The 18,086-nt window shown below is 51.2% G+C and overlaps 2 protein-coding genes and 1 pseudogene across 3 annotated transcripts in view; 1 reads left to right on the top strand and 2 right to left on the bottom strand.

Moving 5' to 3' along the window:
* The window catches only part of sugt1 (SGT1 homolog, MIS12 kinetochore complex assembly cochaperone), a 34,634-nt gene extending 33,586 nt beyond the window's left edge, over positions 1–1,048 (top strand). For both annotated transcript variants that reach the window (XM_056292893.1, XM_056292894.1), the window contains one exon: positions 324–1,048. In XM_056292893.1, the coding sequence (XP_056148868.1) occupies positions 324–425 (102 nt within the window). In that variant the 3' untranslated portion in view covers positions 426–1,048. The remainder of the gene's footprint in view (positions 1–323) is intronic.
* A 2,209-nt stretch (positions 1,049–3,257) lies between these two features.
* LOC130124358 (leukocyte cell-derived chemotaxin 1-like) lies at positions 3,258–9,377 on the bottom strand. Its single transcript, XM_056293816.1, has 7 exons — positions 9,317–9,377; positions 8,887–9,029; positions 7,923–8,063; positions 7,416–7,529; positions 6,180–6,333; positions 4,442–4,548; positions 3,258–3,523 (listed from the first exon to the last, which is right to left on the bottom strand). Exons 1-7 carry the CDS (start codon positions 9,375–9,377, stop codon positions 3,299–3,301), a joined length of 945 nt encoding a protein of 314 aa, XP_056149791.1. The 3' UTR covers positions 3,258–3,298.
* A 2,208-nt stretch (positions 9,378–11,585) lies between these two features.
* Positions 11,586–15,026, bottom strand: LOC130124235 (protocadherin-8-like; annotated as a pseudogene).
* Positions 15,027–18,086: the final 3,060 nt, after the last annotated feature.

The following is an 18,086-nucleotide window of genomic DNA, read 5'->3' as shown; positions in this document are numbered from 1 at the left end:
CAAAGGTGTGAATTTAAATGACTGTATGTAGGCTTCCAAAATATATCACTACTATGTCCAGGATCTCCCTGTGACAGCAAAACCTAATATAGTTTTTAACCGATGAAGTTGTGAGATTGCCAAAGCACTTCTCCTTACTATCAATCCTGAAATCATAATTCGAAATTGGTTATTGGTCAAAAGCTCCTGTTAGGATCTTTTCAGCAAATTGGAATTGATTTTTTTTTTTTCAGTGGGAGAGTATGTCACATAACTATATTACTGAAGTGATGATTCATTCCGTGTGGCCAGTATCTCACCTTACACCTCTCCTTCCTGTGCAGATGGAGTCAGGTGGTACAGTCCTGAGCACCAACTGGAAAGATGTGGGCACTAGAAAAGTGGAGATGAGTCCACCCGAAGATGTTGAATTCAAGAAGTACTGAACCACCTCCGTGTCCCTCTCTTTCAAGCGCTCTCTCTTTAATTTACTCTCTTTTCTGACTTTATCTTCACCCATCTTTTTCCATCGCCCCTCCAATGGAAGTCATCATCAATCTCACATCCCAGCTTCCCCTAACGCACACACCACCTTCCCCAAATAAACCAATTGATCCACAGTACTGGTGTGGTCCTGCTTCAGTACAGTGACCAACAATCCAGGTCTTTATCACCAGACCAAACCACAGGGCAGCGGTGAGGCGTTTCACATGGCTGCACTTCTGAACTGTGCTGCCCTCCAACTGATGACTGGAGCAGCGCCGAACCCATGTGATGGAGGGCAGGTGTAGATATCGTCCCGAGAAGTCATTAGAATACTCTTGCTGGGCAGGTTTGATTGATAACAATAAACAGCTAAATGGTGATCGATTTCAGAAGGGAACTCATGTCTGAACAAGGGTCGCAGACAAGACCTCAGTGGATCGGAGGGGTTTTTAATTGTCATTGGTACCCTTTCTCTGCGCTCTCCCCACAGCCCAGAGAATCTCTGTGAGGAAACCCTGTAAGGATGTTTCACTATCACCATTTGTATAAAATTGCATAGACTAAATAAAAAGGATCCATTGTGGGTGATGCGTCAATGTTGAGCACCTTTTCTGGGCTTCTGCTGTTCTCCAGTGCACTCGATATGAAATCGGCAGCAGTACATGCTGAACTGATATGTCAACTAATGGATTGCTAATCATCCTTCCCTCTACTTGATATGAGCCCCTGTGTAAATAAAAGATTTGTCATTTGGCTCACAAACTCATTCTGTTGGGATATGTCATTTCTCGAAAATATTTTTGAAATGCTGTTTTGGACAAGACGTTTGAAACTTGGGAATGTGAGCCGTCATATTGGCAAATGCCTCATAGCTGCACACTGAGGGTTTTGGGACGAGGAAGAGAGCTCAGTGATTGTGTGCCAGGAGGGATGGGATGTTGCTTCCCTGATACCAGTGCAATCAATTTTGATATGTTTGACAGCTTGAGGATGTTTTTTTTTTTTAAATACATAATCTACTAGATCAGGTCAGAGAACCTGGGGCCGTGTTGGCCAGGCAGAGGGTCATGCCCCTGAGTAAAGTAGTGATTTACAGTAGGAGAGGTGGTAAAGGAGGCGCTTCTCTTGTTCTTTTACCACGTATAGCATAGCTGTAGCAGTGAGGGGGTGTGCTGGTGAGGCATGAGAGCATTAATATGGATCAGCCTGCTAACTGCATCATCAAGCCTCTCACAACCACTTAAGTGTTAAATTCATCACACATCGTTTCATCTCTCGTGACGATCAAACCCCGTCTGTAGCTCCGGATGGAGTTCTCTTTGCTTCCTAGCTACCACATCTCACACACATTCAATTCTCTCACTCCCACAAACACAAGCTCCTGCGTTTTATTTCTGACACACATGCACGCACGCACACATGCACGTGCACATACCGCCTCCACCCTTACCCCCTACTCCTGCCTGGAGCAGCTCCGTGACATCAAAAGGAACTAAGCACTTTGCATCGTGGGTAAGATCTGGCAGCGTGACGGCTACAGAGTCTTTAGGATCATTAAAGAGTTGTAGAGCCATAACTCCTCTCGCGTTAAAGAACTCCGGAAAGTTGCTTCTCCTCGTTACTCTGGGATGACAACAGTGAGGCTCAATCATGTGCCATAGGAGGGGCTGTGTGTGTATGCAGGTTTTCACTCCAACCCAGCACTTCACCATCTTCTAGCACACCTTCAGCCAGACGGAGCTGGGCTGATCGGTGAAATTCTGTGGCGTTGGATTGAAAACCTTGCACATACGTACAGGCCCAACTTAGCACCGAGCAACAAGATTCGAGAGCGGAAAACTCGGAAAGGGTGTCCAAGAGGGTGGTTGGGTCACTAACTCGACCCGCTTTTACAAGCTGTGGTATGGTCAGTGATTAAGAAGAAGGGCGTTATTTCAAGGATTACTTAAAAAAAAAGAAAAAGATTTATTTGTTAACATTGCACTTTAAAAGTTACTTTGTTAATGCCAATGAAAATACATGGAAGGAGGTGCCCAGACAAAGCATACTATTGTTTAGCATATGGGCTGCTGAGGAGGACAGGGGTTAAACACTGACCACAAGTATTTCTCACCAGCTTGATGAAAAGTGAAAGACACACAGACACGCACACACATCAGACACAGCCTGAGCCAGCGGACTTAACTGCTGTGCTGTCGTCGGACTACCTTGTACTTCATATGTTTATTTACATCCAAAAAAAAAGCAAAATGTGGCAGGAAAAATAGGACAGATAATCCGCTCTATAAATACAAGTTTACATAAAATCACTGCATTCTGTTGGTGGCTGGTGTGAAACATTCGATTTATGGACATTAATACATCTGACTGTGCAGTTCTGTTGATTTTTTTTTTTTTGGCTGTTCATAACTGTATTTTCCGTCAGTTGGACCATGATCAGTACCATCTCAATCTATAGTACGTCCTATTTGACACGAGAATTTTTTTTTCTTTTTACAAGGCAGGTTAGCAGGCATGCAGGCACAGTATGTGATATACTAGCTATGGCATGCCTTGACATACGATATCGTGTGGCCTAGATTCTGTATGACAAATGAATAATGCACAATGCTGAGAATTGTTATACGCTTTGATTTAGATCACGTGTCTTGCTGGCTCTACTTTGTGCCAATCTAATCCACGCTATGGTCAGACCTAGAGGTATTCAGACAGGACTAAGTGGAACCAAGTGGCTCTCTTTCAAATAAACAACTCCCCGACCCCCCCAGAAACTCCCTCATCCCTCGCTCAATCTCTCCTGGACAATACCAATACCGCTGGTCGGTAGGGGTGTTCAGAGGATGCCGAGGATGCGTCCCACCCACCAGCGGCAGGGCATGATTACCCTGCACGCCACCCTGCAGCCGCGGTAGTGGTAGGGCCAGGGGTGGTAGCCTCCCAGGGGCTCACAGATCCTCTGGCACTGGGTGTAGCTGCGACGGCACTCGGTGCAGCACACGCCCTGGTGGTCCAGCATTGGGTCAAAGGTCATGGTGTTCTCCTCTCCTTCGAGCCCTCTCTGTAAGGCAGAAAAAAAGAGAGAAGGGCCAGTGGTCAGCGTACACGCACTTGGGGTTTGTTTCACAAACATACAGCCGCGTGCGTTCCTCTGCCCGGTGATGTATTTTTAGCTTCCGCGGCAGAGACGGCTCATTTCATACCAATTAAAATTGGATTTCCGACATGCAATATGGGGAGGAGGAGACGCTGTCAGATGTGAGGGGGTGGGGGGGGGTTTGTTGTCAAATACTTTCTTTTTCAACGCATATGCCTTGTACCGCTCACTATTTTACCCCCTCTGCAGCTGTCAAGAGAGTGTTACAGGGATAGGGAGAAGGCTTCATTCTCCAAGGGGAAGGAAGAGAGAGGGATTTGGAATCTGGGGCCCAACATAAGGAGGGATGATGAGGGTGGTGGTGGTGTTGCTGGTGGTGGGGGGGGGTGTGGTGATGTGTATGTATGAGGCTCTGTGTGCAGCAAGCTGGGGGTGGGGGGGTGGGGGGTTGTCTCTAGTGAGGAGGAGGATTATTCACCCAGCCTCGGTGACTGAAAGGGGAGCTTTAGACGAGGGATTCGGGAGGGCCCCGTCAGACCAGACGGGGCCGCTCACACAAAACAAACAAAACGCACGCCCATGCACACTCAGATTTGCGATGGCAGGCCGGGGCCGGCGCCGTGACCCCAGCATCTGCTGCCTCTCACTCAGCTGTGAGAGCCTCTATCCTCAGCAGACGGCTCCTCGGGTACCGCTGAGATCTAAATGGACAGTTATGAACATCTAGTGGGCTGCAGACATGACTTATAGAGATGAGAGAGAGAGAGAGAGAGAGAGAGAGAGAGAGAGAGAGAGAGAGAGAGAGAGAGAGAGAGAGAGAGAGAGAGAAAGAGAGAGAGAGAGAGAGAGAGAGAGCGTGTGTGTGTCCTCGTAATGACTCACGTGATAGGGGTTCTCTGGGTTGAACTCCGCCTCGACGTCTTCTTCCTCCTCCGCCCCGGGTGCCTGGCGCCTTAGACGAGGGGCGGCCCTCCTCTTCCTCTGTCCACCTGTGCACGGGGGGGGGGGGGGGCGTCATAATATCTGACAGCAGGCGGTGCTAATGCTTGCGTGTTCCATCACGTTTTACTGCGTTGACGTTTTCGGAGACAGTATTGAGGAGTCTCCTGTCTGTTTTGTTTTTCCAATGCACGGCGCTTGATAAACTTGGCTTCTAGCCTCGCGTCGAGCTGTACCATCTGTGCAGATTTGGGGGGGCGAGGGGGGGGGGGTTGCGACCTGTCGAAAAATATTTGTGTGTGTCTAAAGATATATGCCGTAACAAGATGTTGACGATTTTGCTCTTCTTTTTTTCTATTAACATTACAATTCTCATTGGCAGGGGCGTGGCCAGGGGGCACGGCCCCCATTGGCCAGAGCACGCCCCCCCCGCTGGCCCCGCCCCCGCCCCCTTCCCCAAACAAACAAAAAAACGCCTGCACAGAAACAGTCAAACGGAAGCTGAAATACATGCATTATTATTATTAGCCTATTATTATTAAGTATTATTTAATGAGGGGTAAGAAGTGCAGTGTGTGTGAATCCAAGTGTAAAAGCAAGAGTGTGTAAATGCAGCATGGCAAGTCCAAGTGATGTAGTTTATGTAGTTGTGTGTGTTCAGGATATGGAAATGTTGGCTTCATTGTGTACATTTTCCCTTCACGCAATTGAAATTGCAATTGAAATACTAAATGACATTTCTGTCTTCGGTCTTTACACTCTACAACACTTAAACCACACCCACTGCATTAACACCCGTGCATGGGACATGTAGATGAGATGAATGATACCGTCCCATACCCTTTGGCTATGCACAATCCAAGGCGTCGTTAAAAGGGCTATCATAATCTTCGAAAGTAGTTTTAAAATAGTAGTTTTGACAAGTGCCACCCTAATTAAATGGCTGCCCCCCCCAGTAAAAAAAAAGTCCTGGCTACGCCCCTGCTCATTGGTAAGAAAATTGCCAAAATATATCTAATCTGCACCTCCATCGCAGTTCTCTCCCAGTCTCTCCCTCGTATTCTATCACTTGGTATCGTCCATGCGGTTTCAGACCAGGTAGGATTTCTGTTGCTCTTGCTAACAACACACTTCAGGCAAGCTAGCTTTAGCTCTGTTGAACCGGAGCAAAAGCGTCCGTTCTACAGCGTCAGTGCTAGGTGTCAAGATGGGACATAATGTGAATAATGTGCATCATTAGCTGCCCAGTTGGATCTGTGGAGTTAATACCGGACCTGCTTCCAGCTACAAACCCAGGACGAAGGGCCCGTGTCGTTCTGTTCACGACAAAGCCACACAGCAGTTGTGCTTTGCATCTATGACATTTTTGTGTTCTTGATGAACAACCTACATTATGTACAACATCCATGCATGCAGCTTGTTGACTGCAATGTGCATTCACCAGCAACGATACCCCCCCCCCCTCCAAGAGAAGACTGAGGTGCTTCTTCATGTGCAGGCTTGGTCCCAGGCTACAAAGCATCGTCACCACAGGTGCAAACGCTGAAGACCAGACCTACACAGGCTGACTGGTATAAAACAGCGCGCGCAGCGCGTGTGTGTGTGTGTGTGTGTGTGTGTGTGTGTGTGTGAGAGGTTAACAGGTTTTCGGAACCGTCAGTGTGGGTCGTTTCTTGCCTACCGTTGGAGTAGGTGGGGCGGAGCCAGAAGATTGGCAGGCCTCTGCACAAGTCCTTGATCTTGTTGCTGAGGAAGGTGGAGTCGGAGAGGGGCGTGTCAGCCGCCACCCAGATCAGGGAGTCTTCCTCAAACTTGGCCGGCATCACCTCATCCTCCTGCGGGAGGAAGATGGGGGGGGGGGGGTTTGAAGAGGGCATTAAAAAACAAAAAAAAGAAACAAACGAATTACAGCACATCTGAAGATCGTGGACGTAAAGTCACATGCATCCGCTTAGCCTTTCCAACACTCTGATTTTTTGTTTTTCCATTCTGTTTTACTCTCCTTCTTCTTCTCTCAGCTGTTCCCCCGTTTTTCATGGGTCGCCACAGCACAAAACATTCTGTTCCACTCTAATCCACATTAATCCACTGTGTTGTTAATTCTACTAATGCCGATATGGGGCTTTACTACGCAGATCTGTCCTGCACTTCTCTATCCAGCATTTAAGTGCGTAAACAGCACATGCACCCCTTCATACTGGGAAGACGGGATGGCCTTCTGGACAGGAGGAGGAAGATAAACCAACAGAGAGAGAATCTGCAAACATACCAAGTCTCTCTATCCACATCCCGCAGGTGGAAAAAAATGGGAATTCGGTGGGAAGACTTGTTCCCGCAGGCACGTGCTCCTGAGGCTTGCTGAACACTTGACCAATGTTTGGGAAATGTTATCCTTAAGCCCCCCTGAAACGCTGCTGTTTGTCAGTCCACATGATTTACTGCAGGGACAAATAATAGCCAGGGTCCTCTTGCACCGCAGGACTGATAAGACTTTATCTGACCAGCTCTCTGGATGAGTGTGTCTTTTGTGTGTGTGTGTGTGTGCGTGCGTGTGTGTGCGTGTGTGTGTGCACATGCGCGTTCGTGCACTTCGGCATTTTCACGGTGGCAATTCCGCACGATGTGTGGATTAATGTTCACGTGAGGCTTATGCAGAGCTGAATTTTAATTATAATCTCCAAATGACAATTACAGCCAATCAATTACAGGCAGTGGTACACTGTTTTTTGGGGGGGGGGTTGCGACGTTAATGTCTATAAAACGAGCAGACCTCATGCCGAGTCCCGTTAATCTTAAAAAACAGACACGACAGGGAGTAGAAGAAGAGAGGGGAGGGGGGGAGAGAGAGAGAGAGAGAGACAGAGGGAGGGAGAGAGAGAGAGATGGATAGACAGGCAGATTATAAAGACGAACCCACCAGGTCGAGAGACAAAGAGTCCTTGTTGAGAGCCTCCACATCAGGCAGGCGTGCCTTGACCTGGGTCTTAATGTAGCACTTCTCTCCCCCTGAGAAACGGATCCCTGTGATCCCCTATAGAAAACGGGAGAGAGAGAGAGAGAGAGAGAGAGAGAGAGAGAGAGAGAGAGAGAGAGAGAGAGAGAGAGAGAGAGAGAGAGAGAGATCTGCAGTTATGAGATGCCAGCCAACTTGACTGCTGCTACTCTAGTTGTCGTGTCTCACGCTGCTAGCTAAGATGTGACTGAACAGTGTTTTGTCCCCATAGCAGTTTATCTGGAATCGTCTCGTTTCCAAAGAGCTGTTACACATCGATGTGTGACCCAAGTACTGGTTTTCCCCCTCCCTGCGTCTGCGTGGGCGGCGCCAGGTTAATCCTTATCGACAAAAGTGACCGACCCGAGTGCACAGTGAGGGATCTGAGCTGATGATCTGTGGGGGGGGGGGGGGGGGGGGGGTCGAACTTACAATCTGGAAGTCGTGGACCTCCTCGGCTTCATCGGTCCCGCTGCCGGTGTGGAATGTCTCCACGTTGTTCGCCGCATCGATTTCCATGGAGCCTTCCTCCACTTTGCCGTTGATGCTCATGGTGTAGTGAACGTTGTATACCTGGCGCACACACACACACACACACGCGCGCAGATACAATGACGTGCGAGGACACACACAGTGTCTGAGATCGCAATAGGTAGACGAGCTCCTGACCATCCCCAACCCCTCACCCCACCCCCCGCCCCCCTGTTTTTCAACACTTACCCTCACTTGCCCTTTTTTTCCCCCAAGTTATCGTGTTACCCTATAGATGTCTTTCTGTTTTCTCCCTCCCTCTTTTCCCATTTCATTTTCTCCATCTCTCTCTCTCTCGCCCTCTCTCCCTCTCTTTCTCTCTCTCTCTCTCTTTTTGGCACACACACACACACTCACTAAGACTGACTGTGCAAATAATGATGAAGACGATGATGATGAGCTCCCCTGAGCTTCTTCCATCATGCCATATAACTAGAACCACTCACTAAATCACAGAGTCACTAAATCACTGACGAAAAGTACATTCCTCCTATTTTGCACACCTTTCACCCCTTGGGCATCACTTGGACCAGTGAGACCCCCCCACCCCACCCCACCCCACCCCACCCCCCGCCCTGCTTGGATTCCAAGTCAAAGACAAGGCTTCCATTCAACAAGCTTGTCCTTCCTTAACTCTGCAGGGTTTTTTTTTTTTCCTGGAAAAGTAATGTTTGATTTACATTTTACTGTTTACCTATGGCCCCAACTCAATCAAAGGAAAAAATGGATGATTTGTGTTCCCCCTACACGCATGCACACACGCACACGCACACGCACACACACACACAAACAATAATACACTACCATGCCACTCTCATATGCACACAGAGTGAAACGTGAAATAACATCGATTTCTTTGTCTCACGTGTTTCTCGTTGTTGTTCCAGAAGTAAAAAGCTCCAATGGCCCCTAGCAGCAGCAGGATGGCTCCTGCAACAAGCACGGCGATCCCGGCCTTCAGCAGGCGCCCGGTGGCCGTGGGCTTGACCGGCCACGGCGGAGTACGCCCTGCGGCACAGATCGAAAACAAATCTATTTCCTATTCACTGAGTTGAACCCTCCGTGAGACCCAGAGGCAGGTGAGTAGCGGTGAAAAGAGAAGTTATAGATCAGCTGAGCTTTCTGCAGCTTGCTAGTCCACGAGTCCGTCATGCAGCGGAGAGGGTGCAGTTCTCCTCTCTCTCCTCTTATTTCGGACTGTCCTCCCCCCCTCAAGTTGCCCTCGGCCGGCCCCCCTCTATCAAAAGCGTGATTACAGAACAGATTACGCCGGCGCATCCCCTCGGAACTCTTACCGGTGGCAGGAACTGTTGCAGATCCTCCGGTCCTGCGGACGGCGATCGGTACTTTCTCCATGGCTGCGACTGGAACTAACCACCTGAGGAACCCCAGTGCTCAACAACTGATCTCTCTCTCTCTCGCTCTCTCTCTCTCTCTCTCTCTCATCTCTCTCTCTCTCTCTCTCTCTCTCTCTCTCTCTCTCTCTCTCTCTCTCTCTCTCTCTCTCTCTCTCTCTCTCTCTCTCTCTCTCTCTCTCTCTCTCTCTCTCTCTCTCTCTCTCTCTCTCTCTCTCTCTCTCTCTCTCCTCCCTCCTCCCCCCTCGGCGGGTCAGTCCTCTTGGCCCCATGCCCTCTGTCGAGACACGGGCTTTGCCTGCGGAATGCTCGGGAGCGTTTCGGACAGCGGTGGTGATTAGATAATGGTGGAAATGAGGCTTGAACCAGCAGCACCCCAGCTGGCACAGAGCATTTGTGCCGGCCAAGGAAAACAGCTTTGGGGTCCGCAATCTTAAGACGTGAAATCTGTGGACCTTTTTTTGGGGGGGTGGGGGGGGTATCCTTCCACTGTGGAACTGCGCACGTTGCAAAATAGTCCGAGTAGCTTAAATCTGACGACGGTGCGTTACTTTGCGTGGTCATTCATTCTGCAAGAGAACATAACGGTGTTGAATGCGTCACCGTGAATGCGCACCTTTTCTGGCGCAAAGTGACAGAATGTGAAATCACCTTGGACAGCTCTCCTGGAAAGCACTAACCCCCCCCCCCCCCCACACAACACACACACACACACACACTGCCTCCTCTTGTAAACCGTGCCGGGGTTTAAAGGTGACTCTGGTGGAATGTGTGATGTTTTGTTGTTGAGTTCAGAAACAGTGTGTTACAGGGCAGCAGACGGTGCCCGGTACCAGATAGACCGCTCAGTCTGTTCACCTTCCCCTCTGTGAGTCTCCGGTTCTTGGCGGTTCCATGTGCTACACATGTGTGGGGGGAAGCAGGAATGATAACGCGGGTTTTCGTAAAGGTGCACCACGCATGCGCAGTTGGCAAGCGAGCCGGAAAACTGAAAGTGAGGCGTAGCAGGTACGGGAAGCTTTGCTCATACATATTTGACGGTGTCTGACAAAAAAACAAAACGGACCCCTTGTATATTTTATACTGGGCAACCTTGGATACCTACCGGTGTGTTTGGCCGCTAGCAGCATCTTCCTGTCTGACTGGCAGTTTTGTTTTCTTTATGCACCTGTATGCGGCGTCTGGGCATGTTACGTGGGGAACCTCTTGCGCTTTCGACGTGTGATGGCGGAGGTTCACTATTTCAGAAGTACGCAGATTGATGGAATCTAACGCGTAACTCGAGCCAGACTACAGCCATCAACGTTTGGGCTGGGAAATAAAATCAGAGAAGAAAAAAAAAACAAACAAACATTTTATCACTGAGCTTCTTGCGGCGGCAGAATTGTTATTTTTTCAAATCCTTAGCACGAGCTCAATCTTACAAAAAAAATAAAATCTTATCCTCCAAAAAGGAAACTCAAAAAGTGACCTTCTCCTGTCGTTTGGCAAGGACATGGGCTCACTATAGTGACAACAGCGGACACCTGTCGGCTCCCTGGCATGCTGACAACACTACGCACTAGATCTGTCTGGTCATCCCACACACACGTTAGCGTCATGACCCTCTAAAGAGGACACGCAGACATTAGAAACAGGACGATATCTCAAAGTTTATTTTTTTCCTCTTTTCAATCTTGTGGTCATAATAGAAAAAAACTGTACAATGACATTGTTGCATTCAAATGACTTCATACACCGTTATCAACTTGATACATCATTGGATTTACCGGCATCAAACTCAGTAGTTTTTGGCGCCATTTAAATAGTAGCCTAAGCATGCTTAGAGATCAATAATTACAATTCGTATTTACATTTCTTAACTTTTTAATAATACTTTTATAAAACTAAATCCTCTGTATGTACAAAAACTTGCATATGATACACTGCATGTCCAACCATTTCTCCAAAGTGACTGAATGGACCCCAGATGTATAGCTTTTACATCGAAACATTTAGAAATGGAAAATTCACAAATATTAGGATATAAACTTATATATATATATAGATACACGCTCCCCACAGCGACAAATAATCTCAAACAATTTGTACATATCTCATTGTCTTCATAAATTAACTCTCTTAAACACAGTGCTCAGTTCCTCTGAGAGCATGCATGTACGTGTACTGTATGTATTTTACGGATGTGTGCATGCTGGCGTGTGTTTTGTTAGACTTCGTCGGCTGGACAGTGCGTCGGGGTGGGGGTGTACACAGGAATGGTGATGTCGTTGATCTCCTGGACCCGTACAGGCCTTGGTGGTGTGACCAGAACATAGTCATACTCCCTGTGCAGGACCTTCTCGTACACACTCTGCAGCCCCACCGTCTTGGGGATATGGGCCTGGTAGTAGTTTCCCTGCGGTGGGGGGTCCCTGGGGAGGGACGCCGTCTTCGATAGGCTGCTGAAGGAGGAGAGGGTCGGGGCCGGGGAGACGGCCGGCGAGGGCCCATTGTTGGGCTCGAAACCGCCGAGGGGCTCCAGCAGCGATCTGAGTGACCCAGCACCTTACACTCACTAGTGCATGCCCACAGACCTGAGGGAGAGGGGTGGAGGAGGGGGGGGCTCTTAGTTCACGAATTCAGACACTTGATATTGAGTGTACCCCGATATCCCACGGAACACCCTATAGATATCTCCATTCAGCCCTTACCACTCTGGACGCCCATGGGAGGAACAGCCGCCCTGTCCTTTTTGGGGCCGGTGTCTCCGCTGACATCGCTGTCGCTGTCGTTGAAATCACTGTCCCCTTTGCCGCTGTCTTTGCCGCTGAAGGCCGGGTCCCTGGCGGAAATGGTGGTGTAGAGTTCCCCTTCCAAATGGTGATGGGTCTCACGGCCTCCTTACCGTTTCCATACCCGGGAAGGGTGGAGTAGCCCTGAAAGGAAAGAAAGGAAAAGCAATGCAGAAGTTAACCAGTGCACTGGACAGCGGAGGGACAGTCTGTCTCTGTCTGTCTGTCTGTCTGTCTGTCTGTCTGTCTCGTCTCTCTCTCTCTCTCTCTCACACACACACACACACACACACACACACACCACACACACACACACACACACACACACACACACACACACACACACACACACACACACACACAAACACGGGTGTTAACAGGCGTTTCTATATGAGCGCACATCTCACCTCGTGTTTATTGCCTCGGAGCTTGCTGTCTGGCTCATATACGCAGGGGCGCCTCGCTGCCGTCCTCCGAGGGCCCGAGCACATGTCACCACACCCCGGGGGGGTGAGCTGAAACGAACCCGCCGGCTGGCTGGCGTAGGAGTGGCCATCAAAGCCTCCCTCTCCACCTTCTCCTTCTCCTCCTCCTCCTCCTCCATGGAGAGCCAGCAGCGGGTTATCCACATGTTTCCCACCCACGTCCTCTCCACCCTTGTCCCGGGTGTGGCGGCTGCAGCTGGTGGCGATGAGGATGATGGCGAGCAGCAGGAGCGTGCAGCTCCCCGCGAGCACTGCTATGATCACCACCGACGGGTCCCACGGCGTGAGACGCCCCCGCCGCCGCCCGGTGCGCGCGCCCGTCGCTCGGCGGCGGCGGCGGCGGGACGGGGCCACCCGCGACGACGCGGAGGTGCAGCGTGGCGTCGGTGCGGCGCGGGCGGCCTTCCGCCGTCGCTCACCGTGACGGTGACGCTCAGGGTGTCGTCGACGTCGACGTCGCGGTCGAGCGCCTGGCTCAGGGTACACCTCCCCGGTGGCCTTGTCCACTGAGAAGACGGACGGCGGCCCGGCGGCCAGTCCGTACGACAGCTCGGAGTTGACGCCCTCGTCGGCGTCCCTCGCCTCCACCCGGGCGACGACGTAGCCCGTCGGCGCGTCCCGGGGCAGGAGAAGCTCGGCGGAGCCATTGTTGAGGGTTGGCTGCGTAATGACCGGCGAGTTGTCGTTCTGGTCCACTATCCTCACGCGGACGTCGGTGCCGCCGGAGAGGGGCGGGGAGCCCGCGTCGCTCGCCGTGACGCGAAGCTCCAGCTGTTTCATCACCTCGTAGTTAAAGCTCCTGAGCGCGTATAGCGAGCCGCTGGGCGGGGTCCAGCGATACGAACGTAGAAATGGGGGAGCCCATAAAGTAGGTGTCTGCCAGTTTGTAGGGTGACCTTCCCGTTCTGCCCCATGTCCGTGTCTCTCTGGCGACGACAGTGGCGATGTATGCGCCCGGCGCATTATTCTCAGCACGGCGACCTCGTATGCCGCTTTACTGAACACGGAGCGTTATCGTTCTCATCCGTCAACCGGATGGTGTACTGGGTGATGGTCCTGAAGGGAGGGGAGCCTAAATCCTCCGCCACAACTGTTAGATTATATTCGGGGATCTTCTCTCTGTCTAAAGGGCTGGTACTCACGATCATGAAGCTGTCCTCGTACGCCTGCTGGCAGCCTGAAGTGGTCGTGCCCGTAGAGGGTGCAGTGCACCTGTCCGTTTGCGCCAGAATCTCTGTCCGAGGTGCTGACGAGAGCCACAAAACTCTCCCTGGCGGCCGCCTCGGTGATGTACGCTATACCTGCGGTGATGGACGTCATAGGGGTGATGGAGATTTCCGTGCGTTGTCGTTAACGTCTTGCACCTGCACTACAATTTTACAGATGGATGGGCTCGGGTTCGGACCCAGGTCCGTGGCCTGGACATCGAATTCGTACGTATTCTTACTCTCGAAGTCCACGGGCTCTCCAGTGTGAGCCGTCCAGTTTTCCGATCCACTCGGAAAAGTTGCCGTATTTTCGGGAGGGCACCTGGTTGCCGAACCCGTACACCACCTCGCCGTTCGGTCCTTCGTCCGGGTCCTCCGCGTTCAGGTCTAATAAAGAAAGCCCACCGGCGCGTCCTCCGGTAGGTCCACTGAGAAACTGTTCCTGTCGAAAAGCGGGCTGTTGTCGTTGTAGTCTTTCACCTTGACGTGTACGCGTGTGGCTCCCGTGCGGGACGGGCTGCCACCGTCCATTGCAACGAGCTCCAGTGTATAAGAAGCCTGCGTCTCACGGTCCAGCTCCTTCATCAGCACCAGCTCCGCATATTTAAACCCCGTCGGCTCTGCTGAGCACATCGATGGAAAAGTGGCTGTTCACGGAGATTTGGTAGCTTTGGATGTAGGTTCGCCCCCACGTCTTCGTCCACGGCGAAGTCTAACGGGATCCTTGTGCCCACCGCTGTGGTTCTCCGAGATCTCCAGACTCGACTCTTTCCGCGGAAACTCGGGGGGATTGTCGTTGATGTCCTTGACCTCCACCTCAACGTGGATTGTATGTTTGAACTGCTCTTTGGAGAAAGCTGACCACGTCGAAGGCGATTGATGCAGTGCAGGGTGTGTTTGCAGATCCTCTCCCTGGTCTATCCTCTCCCCCTATGCTCAGCTGCCCGTCGCTCTCTCTCAGGCTGATGAAGGATGAGTTGAACTGCTTCATCATTTCTGAAATTGTGTCTTGGAGCCCGCGGAGGGCGCGGAGGAGACGTCCTTGGCCAAGTTTCCGATTACAGTTCCCGGTGCGTCCTCCTCAAATGTCTGATATTTCACCGTCCTTGCCCTGCGAGAGGGCGGTCAGGCTCGCTAGAGAGATGCACAGAAGCGCCAGCCCGTTCCACCCTGGTTCACCCATGCTCACACCGGCGCCCCAAACAGTCGGGAGATTCACCAAAAAGTGTCCGCAGCGCACTAAACTTTCGGGTTAAAACTAAACGCGAGAGCCAAACGCAGTTCCCACCTTTTTCCCCCCTCCTCTTTTCGGCGGGCTCTTGACAGGCTCCCAATACAAAGCCTACATTAAATACCCCGTAGGTCTCTCTCTCTCTCTCTCTCTCTCTCTCTCTCTCTCTCTCTCTCTCTCTCTCTCTCTCTCTCTCTCTCTCTCTCTCTCTCTCTCTCTCTCTCTCTCTCCCTCTCTCTCTCTCTCTCTCTCTCTCCTCTCTCTGGCTCTCCTCTCTCGCAGTGTGAGGAGGGGGGGCTGCAGTGGCGGGAGGGTTTATACGGCGCGGCATGCAAATGAGCTGCGCTGTGCCCAATCCGCGCTTTGAAAAGGGAAAAGGGGGGACTTCTGAAGACCCTCTCTAAGCCTGTTTAGAGATTCCTAGACTGTGCGGAGAAACTTGGCAACGCTACGTGGGCCAAACGCGGGGCTTGATTTAATACGGCCATATAGTTTCCGTTAGTTGTTTATGTTCCGTGGGGCTGTTAAATGAGTCTGCGCACCGGCACGCACGGCACGGGCGGGGCGGGGGGGGGGGGGGGGCGGGGGATGCGCAGTGTCCCTGAGCTAGAGGACAAAGCGTGTGAATAGGAGTGTCCGTTGAAGACGGTCCTGCCCATATTCACTACAAAGGGAAGCATGCTTAAACTGCTCACCCACGTGTCGTGTGCGTGGTCCGCTTGTATAAAGGCTGTCTATTATTAGTGCAAAGTGAAGTGGTCCCCACGCGACCCCTACCTCGGATGATACCTCCACGCATGCAGTGGAGTAGTGACCTGCGTGTCCTCAACCACTGATCGAGACCGACAGCTCTTTATTTCATCCATTCGTCCTTACAGGGCACGTTCCAGCTGTACTGTAACATGCCGACTGATGCAGAAGCCACGGAGTCGTGTCATGGCTCATCATACGTCCATATATACATTAATCCTCTGTGTGTCGTAATCTACTAATTGTCTGCTCATCGGGTCATATTGGGGTGAATGAAAATACCATATCCCGTCTATCCGCCTGAAAATCGGCGTCATTCTCATTTCGAACTCTAATTTCAGCTCGGCTCACGGACGTCGCGTGCGCGAGCGAGGGGACCGTTTTTAATTAAAGCCGGTGTAACGGCCCACTTTAAAAGCCGCTCTCCCTGCGTGGCCTCGCCTGCCAGAGTGGCGCAGGTGAAGACACGCATATCACAGAGAGAGAGACACGCACGCATGCATGCACGCACGCACACGCACACGCACAGGCTTTGACGTACCCGTTACAAATGGGATTTGGCTGTAAACGCAGGGGGGATTTATCGGGGTTTCAATAGTTAGATTATATCAAAGACTAATGAAGCCCTCGTTAGCAGCGGCGGTATAATGGCGTGGCAGGGTCTCCCTTTGCAGCCGTCCACGGCTACATTGTGCCTCTGAGCCAGCCTACGGGGACCATAACCCCTGATGCCTGCATGCAAGCCCTCCGCCTAACAGCGGGCATAATGAGGCAAAGCCACATGCAGCCTTTGTCCCCCTTAGACCTGCCCGATCCCGGCCAGGGCTCCTTCATACGGCGGGAGATGGGAGATGAATTGGCCAGGACATGAGGGTACCCCTTATTAAAATACATTTAGAGAACGGCCGGGGCCCCGTCACGGCTCTAAGAGATTTTCTCTTTCTGTCCCCGGACTCACTCTCTTTCTGTCTCCCTCCTCCTCCCCCTCCCCTCTTTCACACACAGACATATAGACCCACGGTTTGCAGCTTTTTCAGGAGCAACACTTGCCTTGCAGAGAAGCTAATATCAGTTGGCGTGTCCTATAAAGGACCCATCTGCCACATAAGTCAAATTGTAAAAGCCACCTTGAATGGACAATATCCAGTCAACTGGATATTGTCATGCACGTTAGAGGGATGGAGCACAAGGACTCAGAGGACTGGATTTCTGCGGCGGACACTAATGAAGTTACTACTGCTCTTCATTAACTGGAAAAGTGTCCCACAAAACCTTTCCTGTGTAAACTGAACGCCGAGGGTCTATTCAAGCCCCGGTCTCCTCACTGCCGGTGGTTTTGTTCCGCTGCGAGACGCTCTTTCTGTTTGGTCTTGATTCTGTATAGGTTTCAAATTGACGGAATCCTAATGGCGTCCTAATACTGCTCGGCATTCTCTCTCTCTCTCTCTCTCCTCTCCTCTCTCTCTCTCTCTCTCTCTCTCTCTCTCTCTCTCTCTCTCTCTCTCTCTCTCTCTCTCTCTCTCTCTCTCTCTCTCACACACACACACACACACACACACACACACACACACACACACACACACACACACACACACACACACACGCACAGAGAAAGGGAGCAATCAAACGCACATGATACTATGTTGATTCTCGCCTTGCGGATTAAGATTGTGCGATCGTGCGTGCGTGCGTTTGCATCTAGGTGTCCGTGATGTGCGCGCGTGAGAGGAAAATAGAGCGAGAGGGGGGGGGGGGGGGGGGGGGGAGAGACGGACACAGATTGTAAGAGTCCTGGAGAGATGTGGAACCTCGGAAAGGCTTGTCTCTTGAAAGAGACACACCTCGCACCACAACTCTCTCACGTGATTGTAATGTCAATCTCACCCCTCTGCACGCGAGTTCAACAATAGCGGAATTAGCGAGAGACTCCCCAAATCCCATTCATTCCTCGCGAGACGTATTAGCATTTTCTTTAAAAAAATATATAATATATCTTTAGAGACCCCCCCCTCCTCCCCTTTCTTCTCTCTGTAAGCATTGTGGTCCCATTTGCTCTAGTGATCTCCGGGTATTTGGGGTCTGGATCGGTCGCCGATGCCTGCCTCTCGTTGGAGCTTAACTCATTGAGATGGAAATGGGCGATTTGGTCTCCATTGTCCATCAGATAGGTGGTGGAGGGGTGGGGGTAGAAGGGGGGGCAGTCAGGAGGGGGTGAGAAAGTGATGAGTTGGTGGTGGTGGTGGGGGGGGGTCTCTGAGATAA

This window comes from Lampris incognitus, chromosome 14 (assembly GCF_029633865.1).
Source record: "Lampris incognitus isolate fLamInc1 chromosome 14, fLamInc1.hap2, whole genome shotgun sequence".
NCBI classification, from domain to species: domain Eukaryota; kingdom Metazoa; phylum Chordata; class Actinopteri; order Lampriformes; family Lampridae; genus Lampris; species Lampris incognitus.
The sequence above is the reverse complement of the archived record's forward strand: the minus strand, read 5'-3'. Positions and strand labels throughout refer to the sequence as shown.